General features: G+C 41.9%; 1 protein-coding gene across 1 annotated transcript in view; it reads left to right on the top strand.

Moving 5' to 3' along the window:
• The first annotated feature begins 4,371 nt into the window (after positions 1–4,371).
• Positions 4,372–25,786, top strand: part of zgc:113054 (uncharacterized protein LOC541322 homolog) — a 28,105-nt gene continuing 6,690 nt past the window's right edge. The window contains exons 1-9 of the mRNA XM_041981486.1: positions 4,372–4,510; positions 13,608–13,797; positions 13,876–13,967; positions 14,053–14,285; positions 15,596–15,832; positions 15,901–15,969; positions 16,046–16,262; positions 21,516–21,724; positions 24,974–25,046. Of these exons, the coding sequence (XP_041837420.1) occupies positions 4,495–4,510; positions 13,608–13,797; positions 13,876–13,967; positions 14,053–14,285; positions 15,596–15,832; positions 15,901–15,969; positions 16,046–16,262; positions 21,516–21,724; positions 24,974–25,046 (1,336 nt within the window). The 5' untranslated portion in view covers positions 4,372–4,494. The remainder of the gene's footprint in view (positions 4,511–13,607; positions 13,798–13,875; positions 13,968–14,052; positions 14,286–15,595; positions 15,833–15,900; positions 15,970–16,045; positions 16,263–21,515; positions 21,725–24,973; positions 25,047–25,786) is intronic.

The following is a 25,786-nucleotide window of genomic DNA, read 5'->3' on the forward strand; positions in this document are numbered from 1 at the left end:
GGTTAGTTTGGTTCTTTGTTAGGTTAGTTTGGTTCTTGTTAGGTTAGTTTGGTTTTTGTTAGGTTAGTTTGGTTCTTTGTTAGGTTAGTTTGGCTCTTGTTAGGTTAGTTTGGTTCTTTGTTAGGCTAGTTTGGTTCTTGTTAGGTTAGTTTGGTTCTTTGTTAGGTTAGTTTGGTTCTTGTTAGGTTAGTTTGGTTTTTGTTAGGTTAGTTTGGTTCTTTGTTAGGTTAGTTTGGCTCTTGTTAGGTTAGTTTGGTTCTTGTTAGGTTAGTTTAGTTCTTGTTAGATTAGTTTGGTTCTTTGTTAGGCCAGTTTGGTTCTTGTTAGGTTAGTTTGGTTCTTTGTTAGGTTAGTTTGGTTCTTGTTAGGTTAGTTTGGTTCTTTGTTAGGTTAGTTTGGATCTTGTTAGGTTAGTTTGGTTCTTTGTTAGGTTAGTTTGGATCTTGTTAGGTTAGTTTGGTTTTTGTTAGGTTAGTTTGGTTCTTGTTAGGTTAGTTTGGTTCTTTGTTAGGTTAGTTTGGATCTTGTTAGGTTAGTTTGGTTTTTGTTAGGTTAGTTTGGTTCTTGTTAGGTTAATTTGCTTCTTTGTTAGGTTAGTTTGGTTTTTGTTAGGTTAGTTTGGTTCTTGTTAGGTTAGTTTAGTTCTTGTTAGGTTAGGTTGGTTTCTTTTGTGTTACGTGTTAAACAGTTAGTTTGAAGTTATGCTGAGTTACCATTATATCCTTGGTTTAGTTTTGTTTATTTGACCTCTTTTAAGGGCCCCAATGTTTAGTTTGAGTATTTTTTGAGTAAATAAAACATTTTTTTTTTTAAGCCATCTGTAATACTCATTCTTCACCAGCTCGGTCCATCACAACCATAGACTGTATCTAAAAAGATGAACGGAGATAAAATGAGATTAAAAACCATTTCTAAATTTTCCATCAACATCCACTGGAGGTTGCAATTGTATTTCAAAGAACGTTCCCTGAATCACCATTTCCCTTCCTCCTTTCCGGTCCACTGCAGCTGCTGCTCCAGGGAAAAAAAAGGTCCTCTCAAATTGTAGCGCATATCCAGCCTTCATTTAATTCTATCATCATACAAGTTTCCCTCTCTTGTAAGGACAAATATACGGGAGTAATGAATAAATTCAACATATTTGGTGGGGTAGGAAATCTATTTCCTACCCCGTTTCCGCTGGAGTGCCCCAAGGTTCTGTACTGGGCCCCCTCCTTTTTATCATCTACATACTCCCACTCGGCCACATCCTTCGTAAATATAATATCAATTTCCACTGCTACGCGGACGACACCCAGCTCTACCTCTCAACTCAACCATCTGCCTCGCTCCCGCCAACCGCCCTCACCCTCTGTCTTGAAGAAATCCAGTCTTGGTTCTCATCCAACTTTCTAAAACTAAACAGCTCTAAAACGGAAGTCCTCTTGGTAGGCACACCTCACACCCTATCCAAAGCCAATAAATGTTTCATTACTCTTGATAACTCAACTGTCCTCCCCTCCCCTCAGGTTAAGAGCTTGGGTGTCGTCCTCGACAGCACATTGTCCTTCCAGTCTCACATTAATAACATCACCCGGTCCGCCTATTTCCACCTACGTAATATTTCTCGTCTCCGTCCTTCCCTCACTTCCCAAACTACTGCCATTCTAGTTCACAGCCTGATCACATCCCGCATTGACTACTGCAATTCACTTCTTTTTGGCCTCCCCAATAAGTCCCTCCAGAAGCTGCAGCTCCTCCAAAACTCTGCCGCACGTGTTATCACTCGGACCCCCATTGCTCATCATATCACTCCCATCTTGCAACAACTCCACTGGCTCCCCATCAAACAAAGGATCATCTACAAAATACTGATCATCACTTTTAAGGCACTCCATAACATGGCTCCATCTTACATCTCTGATCTCCTTCATCCACACACCCCTTCCCGCACACTGCGTTCCTCCCATACCCATCAGCTTTCCGTTCCCCCGGCACGTCTGGCAACAATGGGGAGCAGGGCGTTTAGTCGCTCGGCTCCTCATCTCTGGAATTCCCTCCCTCCTGATCTCCGTACAGTGGACTCCTTCCTTCTCTTCAAATCCAGACTCAAAACTCATCTGTTCAGACAGTCTTATCCCCCCTAAGTCCATATACATCTTTCCACAGTGTTTCCTTCCTCTATCACTTATTCTGTTTTGTGCTTTTAATGTTTTGCTTACTTTTAGTGTCTTATGTTTGTACAGTGTCCTTGGGTGCTTTGATAAGGCGCTTTTTAAAATAAAATGTATTATTATTATTATTATTATTATTATTTCATTTGATTAAACGATACAGCTCTTTTTGTCAAGTACCATCACTCAGGACAGGGCCAACTGACCGAAGTCACTATTAGGGGAGGCCTGTGTGCACTCGGGAGCGTCCTCCCTCCTCTCTTCACCTGCATGTGGTGGGTGGAGCCTTCTGGGTTGGTGGTGACTCATTGGCTGCGGTCGCTGTGCGTCCTGGTCGTGGGAACGGCTGCTCTTGGCCTGCTGTAGGAAAAGCTATATGTATCTTGGTCTCCTCTTTCTTCTTTCTGCTTTCATTTTTACTTTCTCCACTATTCTTCCTTTTTTAAATGTCCCCTCCGGTCAGGTCCAGCAAGATTACATAAATTCCTTAATTAAAAAAAAAGATAATAAATAAATAAATTAGATTATCAAGAGGAGCTTTATACCAATGAATCTCTCCTCGGCAAACCAAATTTATTCGGCTCAACACAGCAGCCAAACCATCATTCTGCTGCTACCATGCTGGACAGGACAAAGTAAAAAAAAAAAAAAAAGTTTGAAGCATCATCTTCTCTGTTTTATCCATAGACTGTATAAAGATGGACGGAGCCTCCGTGACTTCACCCGTAGCTTTCTGAAGAGCAAAAGTGAAGCTCCTTGGGCAGTTCCTACCATCACCAACTTGGCAGCATGAGCTAACCAGCTAATGGTAACTAACCAGCTAACAGAGGTAGGCGGGCTAAACCTAAGGTGCACTGTTAGCCGGCTAACTGTTTGCGCTACACTCCCTTCTTGCTACGGATATTGGATACATGTCAATCAAAAGGACATGCCCCTAATTATGTCGAATGTCAAGATTAAATAAAATCAAAAACAGCTGAGTTAGAAAAAAATCGCCCCTTTAACATGGGAGTCTATGGGGATTGACTCTGTTTAGGAGCCAGCCCCTAGTGGATGAGGGGGGAACTGCAATTTTTTGCACTTCCGCATAGGCTTCACATTTGACCGCCGGAGGTTGCTGCTTGGTTTTTGGCATCTATTTCAGCTCTACGAAACTCAGCCATTCCATTAAAAAAGTGTCATTAAAATGGCAAGAGAAATATAAACTTCTGTAATGTTTGATAGGTTTCTCTGTTGAAAAACTGTTCATTTTTTATTTCTTTGCACATCAATTTGTTTATTGATTATATTTCTGTACTTTTTTTTCTTTTAATTTTGGCAGTTTCGGCCCTCCATAGATGGCCACGTGAATTCAAATTTTCCTGGTGAAATGTGAGTAAAAAAGCTTTCATCATGACAGGAGGACATCACAGAAGTTCACCGCCAGCCTCCGGGCAGAGCGCTGATGAGCACCTGACAAACTGTAGACAGTTTAAAGACACCAGGTGTGAACCAGCGCACCTCTGCAAAAAGATCATTACACTTAAGGGAAAATGTCAAAGACTACAGATCATGGACAGATGACTAGGTTTTTTTTTGTGTGTTTGTTTGTTTGTTTAACATTAGCTAAAGCTAGCTTTAAGGCCTAAAGTTAGTATTGCTTTTTTTTTTAGTTGTAGCTAGATATCTTCACATTTACATTAAAACAATCAGTGGTAGGAATGTAAGATTGTTTTGGTTTTTTACCCCATTTTTAGTCATTCTTGAGGTATAACTCATGTTCAGTTCCAGTATTGCACCTGTGTGATGCTAAGCTTGAAGGCTAGCTTACATCACACTAGAAGCTGTGTTTTGGTTGCAGCTGCAACATCTTTCAGTTCAAATGTTTGTCAGCCATTAATACTAAAGTTTACGTCACATATCAGACTAAACTCTCGGTTTTCTTTCCATCCTGAGAGTTCAGACCAAATATTTATTTTTTCTGCTGCTGAATTTTGGAACAAACTACCAGAAAACCTGAAGTCTGACCCAAAACCGTTTTTAAATCAGGTCTGAAATTGTTTTATTCGCAGCAGCTTTTAGGGGGGGGACACACACTGTTTCACAACCCAGCTGTTTAATAACTTCTCCCCGCGTTCAGGGGTGTGAAAGTTCACGGTGCCGCGCACGGAATGGTCACGTGAAGTTAAATAATGGCATTTTCCACGTGTTGTGAAAACACAATTACTCCTCCTCTTTCTCCTCCTCCTCAGTCAGCAGTTTGCATAGTTGTGTGATATAACCGAAACTCTTCCACCACCCGGCGCGTAAACCCACCGCGTCCGCCAGCTGCCCCAACACGTCCCGCCCATAAACGCCGAGCATGTCACTCCGTAAAGGTAAGATTGTTACTTAATTTGTGCCTCGTGAGGGGGTCTGAGGAAATATCCACGGAGCGTGGACAGTGGCCGGAGACGCATTTGTAACTGCGGAGTCTCGCGGGTGCAGCGTGTCCTCGTGCTGCGTCTTTATGGCAATATAAGTAAACACAGAAGGAGCTTCCTCCTTCACGTGACACAAATATTAATCTGCCAACTTGCTGCCAGTCTGTGTCCTAAATATTGAACATTTACGGTCAGACGTCCTTGTTTCCAGCAGCTTTTAGTTCCAGGCAGCGGTGGAAGTCCTCAACGGGGAGGTCCGTGCCCCCCGTGCGCGTCAAAACCGGTTCATCCAACGAAGTCTTTGAACTCTTATATTCAGCCAAATGAGAAAATAAACTCCATTATAACGTGCGCACGCGCGTGTGTAACGCATGGTTTGTAAACTACTCAGAGTAATTTGTGTGTAACTTTGAGTGCAAATGTATGTTCAAACGCGCACACACATCTAGAAATTATGTACAAACTGCAAAAACATTAAACACACTTTTTTTTTTTTACCTTCAGCTCATTAATCCACAGGCACGGCGCCAGGATTTTTTTTCTCCTGGTGCTAATGAGGGACTTGACCAATACGTGGGGGTGCTAAGAAAATAACAGATTTCCATGACTTAGGTAACTTTATACATAGGTTATCGATTTTTTCAATAAAAGTGGCTAAGATACACAGCAATTTAACTGAATTAGCCAAAGAACATTCAGCAAAATAACCAGGCCTACAACGAGCCACAAAGCAACGGCAAAAATGTTTTCACGTGGAAAGGTGCAAGATTCAGCACCAGACAGCGACCATGTGATAAACAAGCAACACATACAGAATGCAACAAACGCATTTATTCTACATGCATAATTAATGAAATCAACTATGCATTGCTTTTATTGCCTCGGATCACAACATAACTTAAGAAATTAAACTGATTGCGAGATAAATTTAACATACTACACAGTGCAGGCGCAACGAGAAGTGCAAACAATTTGTATCTAATGATTCGGACCACCTCAGCCTAGCGTGAGTTTCAACAAAAAGTTTCCGCCCGCCCTCTGTCCCCTCTTAATCAGTGCACAGAAGAAACATGCAAGCGGAGAATCTCCGCAAACTGTTTTTAAACTAATACATTCCTTTATTATAATATTATATATAAATTCATAATTATATTTTTTATAATCTAATTTCTTGGGGGGGCTTAATGGGGCTACACAGATTTATCACGGGGCTGTAGCACCCCCTAGCCCCGGTGTGGCGCCGTGGATGTTAATCCAACAGTTTAATGTTAAAAAGTTTCCCGCGCAGAGAAATTCTTAAACAAGTGTGCACGAATCGCCTGGTACGCGCAGACAAAAGTGCATGTGCACCGATCAGTTTACAGGTGCACGAGGGATTTTATGGTGCGTTCCACTTGTCCTGGAACTGAAATTCTGGGGACTCGTTTTTCCAAAAGGTTTCAGAGGACATTCCAGATTTCTTCATCCACAAATGTCGTTTTTTAAACATGGAACCATGTTTGCGGTGCTGCGAAATGACTTATTGCATTTTTAAAAAACTGTGAAGTTTGTTGAGACAAAGCAAGTCTTGGACATTCACAATTATTTAAGTACTTGGACTTTCAACTAGTCCTTTATTTTTTATTTATTTTCCTTAATTTGTTTTTAATTTAGTCTACGTTGTTATCGACTATCTATGTGTTCCCAGAGCTTTAATTTAGTCAAGCTCAGTTTGTACACTTAGATCTTGTACCTTTGTTGCTGTTATTTACTGCCAGTCTTTGTTCCAAATAAAGGTGTTAAATAACCCCTGTAAAAAAAAGATGATTTAAAGATGGCTGCCAAGAACCACCGTTGTCTTCATTAAAATTCTTTAAAATTATTTTGTGTCCATTTAGTTTGTACTGTACGCAGCAGCGAGCTGCTGTTATCGATAATTACAAAGTTGCAGCAGGTTTGTTCGTTAAAAATCATGTCAATACGTGTGTTTTAATCATTATCACCCAGGTTGGCTGCAGTTCTAATGGTGACGTTTTCTACAGTGTGCTTGTGGTTTTCTAGTTTTGTATTTCTTGTAGGCGCTCACACATTGGCTGTTTTGGAGGCGTCCATTTTTTCCGAGTTGGTGCAACTGGAGCGCAAACCACCTGGTAATGACATCACGTATTCTTGGCTGCTTGGAATTCCAAGACAACTGGAACGCATCATCAGACCTTTTTAATTTTTTTTTTTTTTGCTGCATAATTCTGCAAATACAAAAACATGATCAAACATGGCCGATTTAATCAACAGTGCTTATAAGTTGCAGCTTCACAGGGAACAAAGATAGAATCTAAACAATTAAATAACACAATTAACATAAAAATACACAAAATAAAATCAATCAGCCTAAATTATTAGACTGAGGTAATAATACAAAGTAATGTGCAAGCGGAGTTCAACACTGGTTCTAGTTGTGAATTATTGGGAGAGTTGCTGGCATCCAGTAAACTTTGAGCTGCGAGTCCACTGACAAATTTGAGGGATTTCAGATGTAAGTTGAATTAATTTCTGAGGTGAACAAAGTTCTGTTCTTGTGTATAAAAAATTTAGCGCCACATAAAATAACATTAATGCATTTTTAAGATCAGGCCAAATGTTGTGTGAAATAAAAAGAGATGAGTTTCTTTTTCAGCCGTTTGTTTACATCTGAGCTGACGTTCGGACGACATCCCAGGAGGCGAACATGACCGTGTCCTCGGTGTTAAAGCGTCTTCTGAGTAACTCCTTTGCGGGGAAGATGTTATTCATGATTTTAACATGTGTTTCTTTTGCTTAAGGGGTGCAGGGAATTTTAAATACATAGATCTAAATTTAGTGACTGTGCTTTTATCAGATTTATATATTATTTTTATTTTGTTTCCCAGGAAATAATCTTCCATAGAGATGTTTTCTGATAAAGGAGTTGTTTCATTGTTTTGGAATTCCTTGCAATATAATAATTTGGTGCATCGTTATGTTTTTAGTTAGAAACAAAAATGCTTGAGGAAGAGCATTACGTAGTTTAAAAAATTCTGAGATGGGGGGGGGTTAAAGCAGTGTCTCATGGAAAACTGTGCATAATTTAATAAATTGCCAGCAGTACCCATTAGATCAGTACCCTACGTTCCTCTCCAACCACTCCCTGTAAAATAAGGATTTGTTGCGATGCAGCATGTATCTGTTGTTCCAGATTACGTAGAGTCGGGAGAAAAATTATTTAAATTTTTCCAATATAACAATTTGTTTATGGAACTCTGACAATGCTATACGGAGCTTATCAATGAGCAAAAACTTTAAACCATGGGGGGTCGTTATGAAAGGGTTATAAGCGTTATATAAGTACAGACCTTTAACTACTTAATTAGGGATAAAATAGAAGGAGCGGCTGTGGGTTCCATTAACACAGTCGGTTATTTCTTTAACCATGTTTCTGATTTAATGGGGCCTATTTCTCCAAATAAAGTTCAGGTTGGTTTGGTTAATGGATTTTATTAGGAATAGCGTTGGTATAAGTCGGGTGAATACATCTTGTCAGATAAATCGGGACTAGGATAGAGAGAACTCTTGGAGCCACAGATTTAATTTAGTCTTACATTCATGAAGTTTTTTACCCACATTCATTGATTGGCTCAGCTGTTGATCTCTGGTGAGATGAATACCCAGGTATTTGATTTCTGACCTGACTGGGTCATGAACAGCAAAGAGTTCACATTTTTTTAGATTTAAAGTTAATCCCGAGGCTTTTGAGAAATTTAAATTTTTTTTCAGTGGGATTTGATTTTCATCTTTTAGAAATAATGCTGTCATGTGCTATCTGGCTAATGATAAACACATTTAGTTTTCATGTCATTACAATGTTTAAGATAAATGGATAACATTTCCGTAGCGGTGTGAACAGGTGTGGTGAAATGGGGCAACCTGAGGGATTCCTACATTAACCTTACAGCTTGGAGAGGTGTCATTAGGAAGAATAACAGCTGATAATATTCTCATCCAGTCCACAACCAGGCTCCTGAATCTACTGCCAAAACCAACATTTTCAAGTACCGGTAAACTGATGTTCCACCGAGTCAAATGGCGAGTCAAAGAAGAATAGAAAACCACTGTCTTCGACTAAATGTCTGCACTCAGTTCTGTCCATTACCAGCCTTATGTTGGTGTGAACTGATCGGCCCTGTAAGAATCCAGATTGTGTTTCTGCAGTAATGTTTGAGATGCCTGTTTGAAGGTGAGAGGCGAAGATGTAAGTTAGTAATTTGTAGTCTGAATTCCTCAGAGTGACGGGTCTTCTGTTTCCTGTAAGTCTGGGGTCTTTGTTAGGTCTGGGGATGGAGACTATGACCCCATGTTTCATCGTGGTTGGGAGTACACAAGTCTCAAAAATTTCTAAGAATGCTTGGTAAAGTAGTTCTCAGATATCCTCCCAGAAACCTCTCTGGAAACCTCCTGTGAGCCTGTCTGAACCGGGCGCTTTATTAAGGGAGAGTCTGCCGATAACTGCATCAAGCTCTGTGATTGGTAGTTGGCAGTCGCATGTTTGTTTGAAGTTACTGTCTATTTTTGGGATATATTGTGCCATTTCATTTAAAAAAAAACATCACAGTCCACTCTTGAAAAGCTGGCTATAGAATCTGAAGATTTCAGTGGATATTATTCTTTCATCTGAGATTTCTGTGTCGTCCACAAGAACAGATTTGAAGCTGTTTTTTTCTTGCCTTCTCTTTTCAAGGTTGCAGAAATTTGCTGAGTTTTTCTCCTCTTCTTCTACCCATTTTCTCCGATGTGCTCTTCGAGCTCTCAGAGTATAAATTTCATCTAATCTAGATTGGAGGCTCACCCATTAGACTCTTAACACTTCCAGGAGCCTCACAACTTGTGATGTCCATGGTGCGTTTAAGTGCTGGTGGAAAGCTGGGTCATCTGGAATTTACAAACACACAGTTATTTCAAAGTGGTAAAGATGCTCTCAATGATATAATAGTTCCCTTTCTAGATAGATAGATAGGAAGGGCGGAGGGTGCAGGAGAATGGGGGAGTGGTCGATGGAGGTCATGGGGCCCTGGGCCCTTCATTCTGGCTGCCCTGGATGGGCGGTGCCTGACGGGGTCGGGGACTGCCGATCTTGGCCCGCCGAGGCCTGTGCCCGTGACTGTGGGGGGCTCTGGGTGGGGCCTTCCTTTGCCTCCCTCTGGGTGGGTCCAGGGTGGTCTTCATGGTGGGGGGGCTTGGGTTGGTGCTCCAGGATTGCTGCTGATGATCCAGGTCTCTGGGCCGCCCTAGTCTGCCTCTAGCCTCTGTAGAGGTGTGGTCCCATCTGCAGGATCACACTCATCTCTGATCCTCCTCATTCCTCATCCTCTGCATGCTGACTCAGCACTGAGGTGTCCAGTGGGTTTGTACACTAAGGGGCCGTCCCCATGACGCCAAATTGCAGTAAAACTGGGAAAGTATTTTAGCAATCCACCCTTTCATCCCCATGAAGCCAGGAATTAGCCTCCATGAAACCGATCATGTCTGACACCAGGTACCAAGGTGGACTGGTTTGAGACCTCTGCCATCTGTGCTACATGAGCACAGCGTCACCGCACCACTAGAGGACATGACGTCAGTGTGATGACCACGCACCAAAAAACAATCATGGCGTCCGTGACCAGCTGTGTTGTGGTGCTCCAGACAGTCCTAGCTTGTGTGCAGCTTCAGCACCAACATGCTCTGCTGGTACACCACAGTGCTGCTCTGCTGTGCAGTAATGTGCAATAATACTGTGTTTTGTATGTGTTGATGCAGTGGAAATTTAAGTTGTCAGTTAAATGAATGAAAATATAAACGGTGCAATTTGAAATACATTGCCTTGATAGAATACCATGCACTGTTATCAGAATCAGAATCAATTTTATTGCCATTGTCAGTGGAAATTTCACAGACCACAAATTTTTCTTGGTGAAATGGTGCAACATGTAACATGGAACATAGACTGGTAGGGGAAATAAAATAAATGATAATGAATACTTTAAAATGAGGCTATAAGGGCATCGAGTGCCGCTGGCATTGCAGCTCTCTGCTGCAAATTAAATCAAATTGAATCAAACTTTATTTATAAAGCCCTTTTCATACCAAAGGCAATACAAGTGCTTTAGAATATTTTAAAAAATAAATTTAAGCACAATTCATGCATATTAAAAACAAAATAAGCCTTTACACATCAAAACTGAATTACCTAAAAATTACCCCCCCCCCCCCCCCCCCCCCCCGACTCTTTGACTTCTGTCTCCAAGCTGAAAGCAGGTATAAAATATTAAAATAAATAAATACCTGGCTTGATGCTGCTGTGAGGAAACAATATTATTATGGGGATCCATCCACACCAGGAGCCAGTCACCCTACATGGGCCGCCGCCACAGCAGCCTCCCCAATCAGGGCAAACTGGGGCCCACTCCACAGCCATAAGGCTGCAGTGCAGGGCCCCAGCCAACCAGACAAGGGCAATCAACGCAGCAGGGTTCATAATTTAAAAGCAAGTCGGATAAGTAAGAGGGCCCAAGACCATAAAGACATTTATAAACTACTAAAAGAACCTTAAAATCAATCCTGAAATGCATGGGGAGCTAATGCAGTGATTGTAAAACCGGTGTGATGTGTGCAGACTCCTCCCTCAGCCCCAACCGCTTTGCTTTTATTCAACGCGAGTTGCAAACATCTCTTAGGTTGGGCTGGACATACTGGAGGCGACGTTGCTCCTTCTCCATCATTTTCTATGGAACTTGCGCAATGAGGCTAAAATTGCTGCCGTCCTCCAGCCAAGTGACAGGCGACAAAGACCAGTGCTCAGTTAATACAGTGAACAACTCGGGATTTAAGAAACTCATCAACACTTTGGACAAACGGCATCACTGCCATCTCGTCTCCATTTTGGTCGAGTGTCTCTCCCTGTCCTGGATGATGAGGGTGTTGTGAAGAATGTGGCTGTTGTCAAATCTTTGTGCAGTTATCCACCCAAAACTCTGTTACCATGGAAACAAGGAGCCAGAACGCAACCAGACTGTCTCAGCATCATGGTGTAAACAGGGCCAAAATCTTCTTAAAGTTCAGATCTCTGATGAAGTGTTGACGTTAGGGCTGGACGATACGGTCAAAGCTTGTATCACAATATATTTCTTAATTTCGGTCGATACGAATTCCGATATCGATATAAATATAAAAGCCTTAGAAAAACTGCCAAAAATGCCACAACAGATGCTGTAAAATAAACTCTATGAAACTCCTCCAGTATAACATTTTAGGACTAAAAACTACAATAAATTAATGTTAACTTTTTATTTGTGTTTAGCAAGGCTAAATTAGCCTTCAAACAAAGAAATTTGAAATCCCCATCAAAGGTCAAATAAAACTTTTACCTTTCTCAATATTAATATGTAAGTGCTCAGAATTGCTAGAATAAACAGAAAAAAGCGTGAGCAACAATTGGTGCTTCATCTTCTGACTCAGCATATTCTGAGTGGAAATGTTGCCTGATCAGCAAAACATAATAAACTAAATTCTTCACTCACTATTCTCTTTGTTTTTTAGTTTAAATTTATTAAATATATATTTTTTAATTGTATTTTAATTTAAAATATTTTAATTATAATTTTAATTAGTCTGGAACATGTCAACACATTTGAACTTTTTAGATATCTTTATCCACACTCTTCATTAATAGACATTAATATGTGACGGTAAGCCAGCGCAGGATCATCCAGCAGCAGCTTTGTACGTTTCCAGCCTGGTGATGAAACAGCTGATCTCCTGCTCTGATGCAGCAGCTGCTGCGTGAGGACAAGTTTGCGTAACATCAGATCCTCATTGAGAAAAGTAAAACTACAAACCTCTTCCATACCATCGAGTTATTCTTTGCTCTCTTATCAACTATCTCGTCTGTGTTCTCTTCGCTTGTAGAAGCTTGTTCAGTCACGTTTACATGGCGGACATGAGCACTCGTTTTGTAGCTAACTAGCAGCGTTGGAGCTTAGCCTAGCCTAGCTTAGCCTAGCTTAGCCTAGCTTAGCCTAGCCTAGCCTAGCCTAGCCTAGCCTAGCTTAGCTTAGCTTAGCCTAGCCTAGCCTAGCTTAGCCTAGCTTAGCCTAGCCTAGCCTAGCCTAGCCTAGCCTAGCTTAGCCTAGCTTAGCCTAGCCTAGCCTAGCCTAGCTTAGCCTAGCTTAGCCTAGCCTTCTACCTCGCGCTGAGCACAGCCAGCTGCTGCTGGGCTTGGTCGGCCTCATTGGTCGGCTCCGTGTCTGTGGTGTACGTCATCACTTACGTAGCCGATGTGCTGCGGCTCTTTGTGTTCGGTTTGAATCACTGACCGGCTTGAACGTCAGTGAAACGCTGTAAACATATACTGTATGTATATCGAAATATCGGGAATGTGTCTCATATCACCGTTATCAAATTAAAGTATATTGTGATATATATTGATACTAAATTATTGTCCAGCCCTAGTTGATGTTAATAAAATTTATAAGAATATTGGCTCCATTTTAAGCTGAAATACGACTCAGAAATTCCTCCAATGATGTTAATTCAGTTTGTTCAGCTGCGTCTCCCTGATGGACATGAAGCTCTCAGCATCTCCACCTCCCTGGAAAGTTTAAACACCAGGAATTTTGTTGGGTTTCCAGCTGGATGAAGACACGTGTTGCCGCTCATGGCTGGAGTCTGATCACCTGGATGTGTGATGTCACGTAGAGAGAAATGAGGAAACCAGATCAGTTACGTCAGACAGTTCGGTTTTTACTACAAGGACAAAGTAGAACTCGTTCTAGAGGAACTTCAGGCTGCATCATGAAGCTGTTCATGTTTAAACTTTACGTCCTGGTTAGAATATGGATCACTTCATATTTACAGGTCATGTGATCATCCTCCATCTCATGTAGAAAACGGATTCCTGTGTGAACACTAAACAGAAGCTGGAATTTAAAAATTAAATCGCAATATTGGTCGGAAAAGTCGAAATTAGATTGTTTCCATATCGTTCAGGGCTGAAACTAAGCTGGACTACATGTTATTCCCCCAGTTCCTGACACCCCGGTGGAAGTCATTGTGGATCTGTTAACGAAAGCCAAAGATGTAGCTGCAGCACATGGTTCTGTTCCTGAGGACCTGATGAGCCACTTGCAGAAGGCTCTGGACATCGCCAGTGGACTGGATGACTACCTGGACGAAATAACCACACAGGAAAGCGAACCTCTGGCAGAGCTTTATAAGTAAGTCCCACAACAATCCGAAGTAAAACTGCTTCCTGTGTAAAGGATGATGATAGGTTCATGCTTCCTTTATGGTAGAAAAACGATGTCTCATGACTGGGATCAGGTGTACAAGGATGGGAAAACAATATTCCGTCTACCCAAAGAGTGCATCACTGGCCACGTTGAAGGTGGGACACTTGGCTGCCTCTCATTGCCACGATAAATTCAGTTTAGCTGTTTTTTAATAAACTCTTCTTCGGTGTGTTTTTTCAGGCCAAACCCTTAAGATGCTGATCCACATGAGTCAAGCCAGGAGGGTCCTAGAGATCGGGATGTTCACAGGCTACGGAGCCCTGTCCATGGCTGAGGGGCTTCCTGAGGATGGCAGCATAGTGGCCTGTGAGCTGGAGCCGTATCTCAAAGACTTCGCTCAGCCCATTTTTGACAAGTCTCCACATGGCAAGAAGATAACTGTCAAGACTGGATCTGCCATGGACACCCTGAAGGTGAGGAAGATGATTTATGTACATTTCACTTTGATGTCCTGCGTTGCCATTTTCTCTGGAAAACAGTCACATGGAAGCTTTTGTGAAACTCCTGAGGGGCCTTGTATAAGCTTTTTAAATTATCTCACCAATCTAGAAGATGCTGGAGGCAACAGAAAACAATAATGCAAGTATTTAGTTTTTTTCTCAGAGACCACATGTACACATTTCACACACACTGATATTTACAGTATGGAGATAGAATCTGCAGCATTCTTCAGATCTTCAGACCGCAACGTGCTGCTGTCGGCTTCAGGAGGCTGTTTAGTAAAGCGGTACTGCAGCCTTGGTTGATGGGGGAGGGGTAGAAACCAGGTTCGTGCAAACAGTTTGTAAAATAAAACCTACCAACAAGCCAGACAACAGGAGGGAGTTAAGATGCATTACCTCACACTGCCACCAGGGGCGTCTCACGAAATATAGTTTTTGCCTTTATTGATTATTAAGTTTGGCTGGTGACAACTATACAGGAGAAAAGTTATGTTATCTAATGGTATAATATTTGACCTTATTATATAACTACTATGTAACCAGGTATATAACTTGCTTGAATTTTATTAAAGCTTTAAGATTTTGGTTGTGGGTGTGGCTGATTTTTGGTTACAGGTAGAGCGGTGGTATAAAGAGCAAAACTCACAAATCAAGAGGAGCCGTAAATCCACAAAGCTTTATTTCGTTCTGCTCGCTGTGCTGCTGGACAGGACATGGACACGGTGTCAGTCCCGGAGGAAGATCCTCAGCTGAGACTCGGTGTAATTTCCAGCTGTTTGCAGGGTTATGTTCATATGTATGTATTTGCAAAAACATAAAAAGTTCATTATTTGTAAGAAAACAAACACTTGTTGTATTTTTTATTTCTTTATTTTTAGCTGAGAAACTTTATAACAATAAATATAACAGGACTGTTTAGGGAAAAAAAAGAAAGGTTGGGTTCTTGAAAATTAAAGGGTTTAATAAGAAATCGTTCAGCAGCAAAAGTTGCAAATCTTTTCCAAAACAAACTTTTATTGAACTTCCGGAAAAAAATGCATCAATAAAAATCTCGATCTTCTTCCCAAACATGTTTGAAGCGGAGCTCTGAAACGATCCCATGAATATGTTGTTTTCTGCCTGGAGAAGCCGAGTCGTGTCCGGGGAGGGCTGGATGAGCCGCTGCACATATCACCACTGTTTGCTCCGTCTCTTGCTTTGTGTAATCAGACGGGTCAAAGGTCAACGGTGAAGCTTCGTGGGTACACGTGCCAGTTTTGTAACTGTCCTGTCCTGTTTAGGAACTGGCTTCTGCAGGCGAGCAGTTTGACCTGGTCTTTATTGATGCTGACAAGAGTAATTACATCAACTACTACAACTTCATCATGGAGCACAACCTGCTGAGGCTGCGAGGACTCATATGTGTAGACAACTCACTGTTCAAAGCAAAGGTTTATCTTGAAAACACCACTGATAGCAACGGGCTGGCACTTCGAGAGTTCAACCAGTTCGTGTCCAGCGATCCGCGGGTGGAGCAGGTATGTTTCAAAACTTAATCTGGTTTGATTCTTGTTCTTATGTTGACGTTGCCCCTTCTGTTTGAAAGGTCATTGTCCCTCTCAGAGACGGCATCAGTCTCATCAGGCGGGCGTCCGTGGCCTCTGAGCTGCTGCAGGTACGTCTCATTCTGTCTCTGCTGCACACCTCTGCTGACGCTGTGGGATCATGCTTTCTATTCTGTCTTTCTTTAGGGTACGATAACAGATGATGAAGTTTTTCGTGGGGTCAAGGGCCGTTCCATCCTGGATCGGCTGCGTCTTGATGGAAAGGTGGCCTATGTGACGGGTGGCGGGCAAGGCATCGGGCGAGCGTTCGCTCATGCCCTGGGGGAGGCTGGTGCGAAGGTGGCTGTGGTGGATCTGGATCAAGCTAAAGCTGAGGCAGTTGGAAAGGAGCTTTTTCTCAAAGGTAAGCGGAGTAACTGCATAAACCCCAAACCCCCAGTTTGTTCTTTTCCTCCACCAGACCATACATGAGCCATTGTGTGGCGGTCTGGAGGTCTCGGGGGCAGAAGGCAGCAAGTTCCGTCTTTCTCCTTCATGAGAATAATGATTAAATCCACTTAGAGAAACAACGAACTCCCTGTTCATTCAGCTAAAATACTGACCTGGAGACCTGTAAAAATGTAGACCTGTAGACCTGGAGGCCAGGAGACCAGGAGACCTGTAAAAATGTAAACCTGTAGACCTGGAGGCCAGGAGACCAGGAGACCTGTAAAAATGTAGACCTGTAGACCTGGAGGCCAGGAGACCAGGAGACCTGTAAAAATGTAGACCTGTAGACCTGGAGGCCAGGAGACCAGGAGACCTGTAAAAATGTAGACCTGTAGTCCTGGAGACCTTTAGACATGTAGACCTGGAGACCAGTAGTGTTAGTAGAAGTAGTAGCAGTAGTAGTAGTAGTGTTAGTAGTAGTAGTAGTAGTAATAGAAGTAGCAGCAGTAGTAATAGTAGTAGTAGTAGTAGTGTTAGTAGTAGTAGAAGTAGTAGCAGTAGTAGTAGTAGTAGTAGTAGTAGTGTTAGTAGTAGTAGTAGTAGTAGAAGTAGCAGCAGTAGTAGTAGCAGTAGTAGCAGTAGTAGTAGTAGTGTTAGTAGTAGTAGTAGTAGTAGAAGTAGCAGCAGTAGTAGTAGCAGTGGTAGCAGTAGTAGTAGTAGTGTTAGTAGTAGTAGTAGTAGTAGAAGTAGTGTTAATAGTAGTAGTGTTAGTAGTAGTAGTAGTAGTAGTAGTAGTGTTAATAGTAGTAGTAGTAGTAGTAGTAGTGTTAATAGTAGTGTTAGTAGTAGTAGTAGTAGTAGTAGTAGTGTTAATAGTAGTGTTAGTAGTAGTAGTAGTAGTAGTAGTAGTGTTAGTAGTAGTAGTAGTAGTAGTAGTAGTAGTAGTAGTAGTAGTGTTAGTAGTAGTAGAAGTAGTAGCAGTAGTAGTAGTAGTAGTAGTAGTGTTAGTAGTAGTAGAAGTAGCAGCAGTAGTAGTAGCAGTAGTAGCAGTAGTAGTAGTAGTGTTAGTAGTAGTAGTAGTAGTAGAAGTAGCAGCAGTAGTAGTAGCAGTAGTAGCAGTAGTAGTAGTAGTGTTAGTAGTAGTAGTAGTAGTAGAAGTAGTGTTAATAGTAGTAGTGTTAGTAGTAGTAGTAGTAGTAGTGTTAATAGTAGTGTTAGTAGTAGTAGTAGTAGTAGTAGTAGTGTTAATAGTAGTGTTAGTAGTAGTAGTAGTAGTAGTAGTGTTAGTAGTAGTAGTAGTAGTAGTGTTAATAGTAGTGTTAGTAGTAGTAGTAGTAGTAGTAGTAGTAGTAGTGTTAATAGTAGTGTTAGTAGTAGTAGTAGTAGTAGTAGTAGTGTTAGTAGTTGTAGTAGTAGTAGTAGTAGTAGTGTTAGTAGTAGTAGTAGTAGTAGTAGTGTTAATAGTAGTAGTGTTAATAGTAGTGTTAGTAGTAGTAGTAGTAGTAGTGTTAGTAGTAGTAGTAGTAGTAGTAGTAGTAGTAGTAGTGTTAATAGTAGTAGTGTTAATAGTAGTGTTAGTAGTAGTAGTAGTAGTAGTGTTAATAGTAGTGTTAGTAGTAGTAGTAGTAGTAGTGTTAATAGTAGTGTTAGTAGTAGTAGTAGTAGTAGTAGTAGTGTTAGTAGTAGTAGTAGTAGTAGTAGTAGTAGTGTTAGTAGTAGTAGTAGTAGTAGTAGTAGTAGTAGTGTTAGTAGTAGTAGTAGTAGTAGTGTTAATAGTAGTGTTAGTAGTAGTAGTAGTAGTAGTAGTAGTAGTAGTAGTAGTGTTAGTAGTAGTAGTAGTAGTAGTAGTAGTGTTAGTAGTTGTAGTAGTAGTAGTAGTAGTAGTAGTGTTAATAGTAGTAGTGTTAATAGTAGTGTTAGTAGTAGTAGTAGTAGTAGTAGTAGTAGTAGTGTTAGTAGTTGTAGTAGTAGTAGTAGTAGTAGTGTTAATAGTAGTAGTGTTAATAGTAGTGTTAGTAGTAGTAGTAGTAGTGTTAATAGTAGTGTTAGTAGTAGTAGTAGTAGTAGTAGTAGTGTTAATAGTAGTGTTAGTAGTAGTAGTAGTAGTAGTGTTAGTAGTAGTAGTAGTAGTAGTAGTAGTAGTAGTAGTAGTAGTAGTGTTAGTAGTTGTAGTAGTAGTAGTAGTGTTAGTAGTAGTAGTAGTAGTAGTAGTAGTAGTAGTGTTAGTAGTAGTAGTAGTAGTAGTGTTAGTAGTAGTAGTAGTAGTAGTAGTAGTAGTAGTGTTAGTAGTAGTAGTAGTAGTAGTGTTAGTAGTAGTAGTAGTTGTAGTAGTAGTAGTAGTGTTAGTAGTTGTAGTAGTAGTAGCAGTAATGCGTATTGTGGGTTGTGATGTGATAAGTATCCTGATAAATTTCTGTGAAAGTGTCAATATTGAAATTTTTATGGACAGAAGGTTTGGACTAGTAAGTATTGGACTAGTAAGTATTTGGCTTCATCTTGTCTTCTTTTTAACTTTGAAAGCTTTAGTTTTCCGTGTTAATTGTTAACTCTTTTGTTTGAAATTTTAGTTTGAGTTAAAAACATGAATAAACAATGAACACATTCATCAGGATCCTGAGGAGCCGTTCCTTTCAAAGAGCCATTCAAAAGACTGGCTCGTTCTCACAATATCTTACAAAATTTCACAATATATAAGAATGACAAACAATCAAAATATGTACCTATATAAATCTACTATACAAGATTAAACAATTATAGGAAAAATATAGATAAAAAAGGATAAACCTGAGCAGTCAGTGCAAATTCTAGTAAATGTTTTAAATAGAACTCACAGTATTTGTTTCCAAACAATCCTCTCTGTCCATAGATGCTTCACATGAATGGAGCGTGTTGGACATCAGACTTCTATGATGTCACACGTGTTATTTATTTTATTTCATTTTACTCAACTGTACTACTTCTTATTTACTTATTTATTAATTTATTTATTCATTCAGTCATTTTTAGCTGGGAGGGGGGTGGGGGGGTTGGGCTTGGCGTGTGTGTGTGTATACATGTGTGCGTGTGACTGTGTGAAAGATTTCATTGAGTGTTTTTATTCTAATTCTTATTTTACTTTGATGTATGTAAAGGCTTGTTTTATTGAACAATGAGATATGAACTGAGATATGCATAAATGTTTTTAATCATGTAAAGAACTTTGTGTTGCCTGTGGCATGAAAGGCGCTTTATAAATAAAGTTTTATTTGAGTTGATTTGATGAAGGCAGTGTCAAAAATTTGTATATAAAAGGAATGGCTCACAAATGAGCGGCTCACAGCTGTGAATTGGTTCCCATCGTTCATTTAAAAGAGTCGTTCAAAAGAATCGATTCGTTCATGAACGTCACATCTCTAGAACACATTTCTTTGTATTTTATTTCCAAGCAGCCAGATACCGGTTATCCTTGAAAGTTCTCCTGGTTATCTGAAGATTTTTCTTTGGCTGTTGGCAGATTTTCACACATTTCCAGTCCATTCCTGGTACCTGCCCATTTCCAGAGGGATGCTTTTACACTTATCAAGGACTAAGAACTGTTCAGGCATAAAAAAGTGCAGTAGTTACAGCATGAACCAGTGTTGTGTCTTTACTTAACACAGAATTTAAAAAAGAATCTGTTTTAAATGGCATATTCAGGCTCTCTGTTACCAGCAGCCTCTCACAAAGACTCATTTAGTTATTTGTTTAGCTGCAGCTACTGATAACACAGACTGACGGATGTGAGCGTTCTAGCATCAACATGATTCCCAAAGAGCCGTTATCTGGACACTCATCACATCTCAGCATGGAGGCAGAAACGGGACACATGGAGGACAAAAAGAGTCCGGACTGAACTCTATCTACAGCAGAGGAACAGAATCTGAAATCCAGCAAAGACCTGAACCAGGACCTGAGAGATGCATCTGGACCTTCAGCTGACTCATCTACTGTTGGCTGAAGCCTCGTCAGAAACTGTCTCCATGGTAACGTGGCTGTCAGGAAGCCGTTCTTCAGGAAGGGAAACAGGGACAAATGGCTGAGGTAGGTCACATGACACAAGAACTGGATCCTCCACAGAACCTGGACCTCAAAGGGTCTGACGGAGGGACGGATTCTTCCCAGAACCCGAACCTCAACAGGTCTGATGGAGGGATGGATGCTCCCGAGAACCCAGACTTTAACATTATTGAAGCAGTGTGGGATCATCTGGACAGAGAACGGAACAGAATGCAGAAACATCCAAAGAAGAGCTTTGGAAAGTCCTTAAAGGATCCTGGGGAACTATTCCTGGAAAGTCATTCAAGAACCTGAAGAACTGTTTCTGGAAAGTCCTCCAAGGATCCTGGGGAACTATTCCTGGAAAGTTCTTAAAGGATCCTGGAGAACTTTTCTGAAGATGACGGAGAGAAATAAGAAGTGTCTGGTAGGGTTCAGACAGTGATGAATAAAAATGCTCAGACTTTGTTAGAATTGTACAGTTTTCAGCTTTTCTGCTGTCTCTGTTCATCTTTGCCACGTGTCAATAAATCACTGCTCATGTTGATGTTTTTCCATGGAAAGGAACGATGGCTGGCTCAAGACTTTGGCACTCGGCTGTATGCAGCGCAACTCGCTCCAGTCTTCTCCTGCTTTGTCCCTTCCTGCAGCCTTGATTATGAAAGAAGTCAAAAGGACTGTCAAGGCAGATGGGAAGAAATTTTTTCTGCTTTTGTGTGTCATAACTGAAATAGCACCCCCCTTTTTACAGTTCTCTCTCCTTTTGTGGATCAGTCGCTTCAAACAGATGACAGCCAGTAATTAAATAAAGCCCCTTCTGTGAGCACCTGTATGAGTTAAACTGTGGACTGTTCCTGTTCCTAAAGGGGTGGTTGACGTGCATTTGTTGTGATGCTGGGTTTGAAGTTTTAATATTCAGTCAGCAGGTTCTGAAAAACATTTAAGTTTGTGCATTTGAAGTTTGGGCTAAATTGTGTTTCCAGTTTGTAGCTTTGGCCAGCAGATGGCAGCAAACTATAGGATAACATGTTTGGAAAATGTTCCTCTGCATTTGTGAAGACGCTGCTTCCCTCTTAGAGGCTGAAACATCACACAGATGAAAGGAGTTTGCAGTGTAATAGTATTTTGATAAAGGTTCTAATTAACTTTTTACTCTTTTACCTTCCTTCCTATTTTAGAATGCTTGTCCAAAATTGATGTTTTCTTCTGTCAGGTATCCACGCCATTTCCATCACGGCAGACGTCAGCAAGTCGGACGACGTCCAGAGGATGGTGGACACCATCGTCTCTAAATGGGGATCAATCCACATCGGCTGCAACAACGCTGGCATCAACATGAACTCAGCCAGCGAGGACACCAGCTTAGAAGAGTGGGACAAAACCTTCAGCGTGAACCTGAGGGGGACTTTCATGTGTTGTCAGGTGTGTGCCCCCCTAAGTTATCCTGTACCGTAACTGCAACAGCAGAGATGTACTCCCTCCATTAACATGCAGTTGTGTGATCAGCAGTTTTCAGATGGAAAGATGAGCTGAAGTGTATGTAGATATGTAGATAGTATGTAGATGGCCTCAGTAAAAGTGGAACTGATTACTTTATCACACACAATAAAAAGAATAACATTATTCTACCAGATATGAACAATAGTTCTGTCTTTATTAGGAAACCAGGAAAAGTCAGCCACTGTTTTCATTGATATATAATAGTTATTTTTTTCATCAAATATATTATAATTGAACAGACAGAAATGAGACATCATGTTGACCACAACATCTGAAATGAGCACATTTATGGAAATTAATTTAGGATGGAGCTGTTGCTATAGCAGCAAGAACAAACATTTATACTCAGTTGATTTTTATAAATAAAAGGAAATTCCAGTTTTGTAAAATGTTTTTGCAACAATATGATATAAATCAGTGGGTTTTCTGTTGCTTCAGAAACTCAAGAATATTTTCAATCAGGAAATCTAAATGCTGAAAGTTCCATTTTTAAATCTTGTTCAGCTTTTAGATTATTATTATTATTATTATTAGTAGTAGTAGTAGTAGTAACAGTAGTATTAGTATTAGTAATAGTATTAGTATTTTTACTGCACCGGCAGTGAGACGTGGAGAAGTTGCGTGTTCTGAAGATTCTAGGAGCTATGTTGTTGGACACTTTATGCCCCTGGTAGGGTCACCCATGGTAAACAGGTTTCTGGGGTGGGAACAGACAAAGCGGGACTCAACAGATCCCTATGATGATTAAAATCAATCAATGTTTCTCTTGCCCGGACGTGGGTCACCGGGGCCCCCCTCTGGAGCCAGGCCTGGAGGTGGGGCACGGAGGCGAGCGCTTGGTGGCTGGGCCTTTGCCCACGGGTCTCCGTCGGGCTCAGCCCGAAAGGGTGATATGAGCCCCGACTCCTGTGGGCTCACCACCTGCAGGAGGGGCCATAGGGGTCAGGCGCCGTGTGAGCTGGGCGGTTGCCAGAGGCAGGGACCCTGGCGGTCTGATCCTCGGCTGCAAAAGCTAGCTCTAGGGAAGTGGAATGTCACCTCTCTTGTGGGGAAGGAGCCTGAGCTGGTACACGAGGTTGAGCGGTTCTGGCTAGATATAATTGGACTCACCTCGACACACGGCTTGGGCTTTGGAACCACTGTCCTTGAGAGGGACTGGACCCTCTTCCTTTCTGGAGTTACTCCCAGTGAGAGGTGTTGAGCAGGTATGGGCATGCTCATTTCCTTGACTTGAAGACTGAAGACTTGAGCCTGTATTTTGGGGTTTACCCCGGTGGACGAAAGGGTAGCCTCCCTACGCTGGAGAGGAGGGTCCGTCGGATACTCGAACCTCGGATAGCAGTGTGGTTTTTGTCCTGATCGTGGAACAGTGGACCAGCTCTATACTCTCTTCAGGGTCTTGGAGAGGGCATGGGAGTCTGCTGAACCAGTCTACATGTGCTTTGTGGACTTGGAGAAGGCATTCGACCGTGTCCCCCGGGGACTCCTGTGGGGGGTACTCCGGGTGCAGGACCCGCTTGTACGAGCTGTCCGGTCCCTGTACGACCGGTGTCAGAGCTTGGTCCACATTGCCAGCAGTAAATCAGAATTGTTTCCAGTGCGGGTTGGACTCCGCCAAGGCTGCCCTTTGTCACCGATTCTGTTCATAACTTTTATGGACAGAATTTCTAGCCGCAGCCATAGCGTGTTGAGGGGATCCGGTTCGGTGGCCTCAGGATTGGGTCTCAGCTCTTTGCGGATGATGTGGTTCTGTTGGCTTCATCGGGCCGTGATCTTCAGCTCTCACTGGAGCGATTCGCAGCCGAGTGTGAAGCAGCTGGGATGAGAATCAGCACCTCCAAATCTGAGACCCTGGTCCTCATCTGGAAAAGGGTGGAGTGCTCTCTCCTGGTGGGGAATAAGGTCCTGACCCAAGTGGAAGAGTTCACGTATGTCAGGGTCTTGTTCACGAGTGAGGGAAGGATGGAGCGGGAGATCGACAGGCGGATCGGTGCGGTGTCTGCAGTGATGCAGACTCTGCATCAGTCTGTCGTGGTGAACAGGGAGCTGAGCCAAAAGGCAAAGCTCTGGATTTACCGGTCGATATGGTTAGGGTAGGAACGGCTGAGGACAATGGTCTCGGATTTGGATTCTCAATGTATGTATTTATATATACATAATATAAATTCCAGCTGGGAAACATCTTCTCTGCTTTGATTACAGTAGGAGCAGTGGAGCAGACCAACCTCTGTAACCTGTAGGCCACCACTGCCCTTTAATATAATAAGAATGCATATTAATGAATGAGAGCGGGGAAATTAGAAAAAAATTAAATTCATCTCATTCATTTCCTGTCAAACTTCCATGTATAGTACTAGCTGTAGGGCAGCTATGCATCTGCTTAACATCAGAGATGAATTCTTTGGTCTGTTACATGTTTAGATTAAGAGAGTTGTCCTTCATCGTTTCAAAGAGCAAAGACCACCGTCCTCGCCCTGAAGACGAGACGACAGGACAGCTGCTGTCCTACTGCCCCGTCACTCAACTAAAACAATGGGCTATATTTTCTACAAAAGCTGAAATTCTCCTGGAGTTTGTTGAGCTTTTTCTGGAGAAAAAGTTGTGCATCCTCCACCCCCTTCCATTCCTGCTTAGAAACCCACAGTGGGGATGATTTTCCCTCAGTGAAGCAGACATGCAGACCGTCCAGCAGGATGATGCAGAGCTCTTTTGCTTTAAACTTCCATCCATCCATTTTCAATACCACTCAGTCCAGTATAGGTTTGCAGGGAAGCTGGAGCCTATCCCTGGAATTAGCAGGCGAGAGGCAGGGTACACCCTGGATACGTCGCCCGTCTATCAGACTTTAAACTTAAATTAGTTTGAAAAAAGAAAAGTATATGTTTGATTTTTAATCATGTAATCCTTCTGCGCTCTATTTCTGTCAGAACTAGTAAGATAATGACCTGATTAGTGATGGGCTCGCTGGATAGAGCTCCTCTATAATTTCCAGATTTAGCTCTGAAATATCTAGGCCTTGTTCGATCTCAACCTTCAGACCCACTTGTATGCACCAAGTCTCGTCTTGTCTGCTGTGGTAAACTACATGTTTTAGGGTTGATCTGTGCTTGAGCTTTTTCTGTGGCAATAAGGTGTTTAATGTGTTTCCTTCCCCCTGAATCCTTGCCTTAGGCAGCAGGTCGAGTGATGTTAAAGCAAGGATACGGGAAGATTATCAACACAGCCTCCATGGCCAGTCTAATAGGTGAGTGATGATTCCATTCCCCTCTCTGGGTTTCTCTCTGGAGCCCCTCCATGTCAGCTTTTAATCTCTCTGCATGGCGCAGAGATGAGGAGGTGGAGGAAGGAGGGACGGGGTGTTTAAGTGCGTTTGTGCTTATCAGATAGTTTTCATCATCAGAAAGTACTTCTTACAGTTTTGCTGTTTTTTAAATGTGCAGCTTCATGTTAAGTGTCTAACAAACAGGATTAGGAGGCTTTTCTTGTGCAACTTTTAGCCCTGTTCTATAGAGATGCATCCACCCTGCATACAGTAAGCACAGCAGGAAATACAAAGTGTTGTGATTGCGTCTATCCGAGGCACTTTTGCATCATAATAAACATCCCCTCTCTGTGGAGCTGTGTGGAGGATGTGCAAAGCAACCCGAGGTCCAACATGGGAGGGGAGGGTTCCTGTGCCAGCGGCCTTGTTTGAACAGCGGAAGACACTTTGAGAGTTTAGTGAGAGGCTTTTAAAAGCCCTGTAATTCGTAGCGTTATTCCTCCAACAGGTTCCTCCAGAGGAACAGCAACACTTCATCAGCACTGCAGCCAAATCGCCAGTAAAACGCCGTGCCATATGGGCCCCGGTCCCGGCTGCTGGGGCAATCTGTAAAACAGGAGCATGCTGGTAAATAGAGGCCGGCATAAAGAAAATGATCAATTACTCGCATTACGTTCAGTCCTTCAGGCATTTGCTTTATCACTCCGGACATCTGTTATGAT

The sequence above is a fragment of the Melanotaenia boesemani genome, chromosome 3, assembly GCF_017639745.1.
Source record: "Melanotaenia boesemani isolate fMelBoe1 chromosome 3, fMelBoe1.pri, whole genome shotgun sequence".
Taxonomy (NCBI): Eukaryota; Metazoa; Chordata; class Actinopteri; order Atheriniformes; family Melanotaeniidae; genus Melanotaenia; species Melanotaenia boesemani.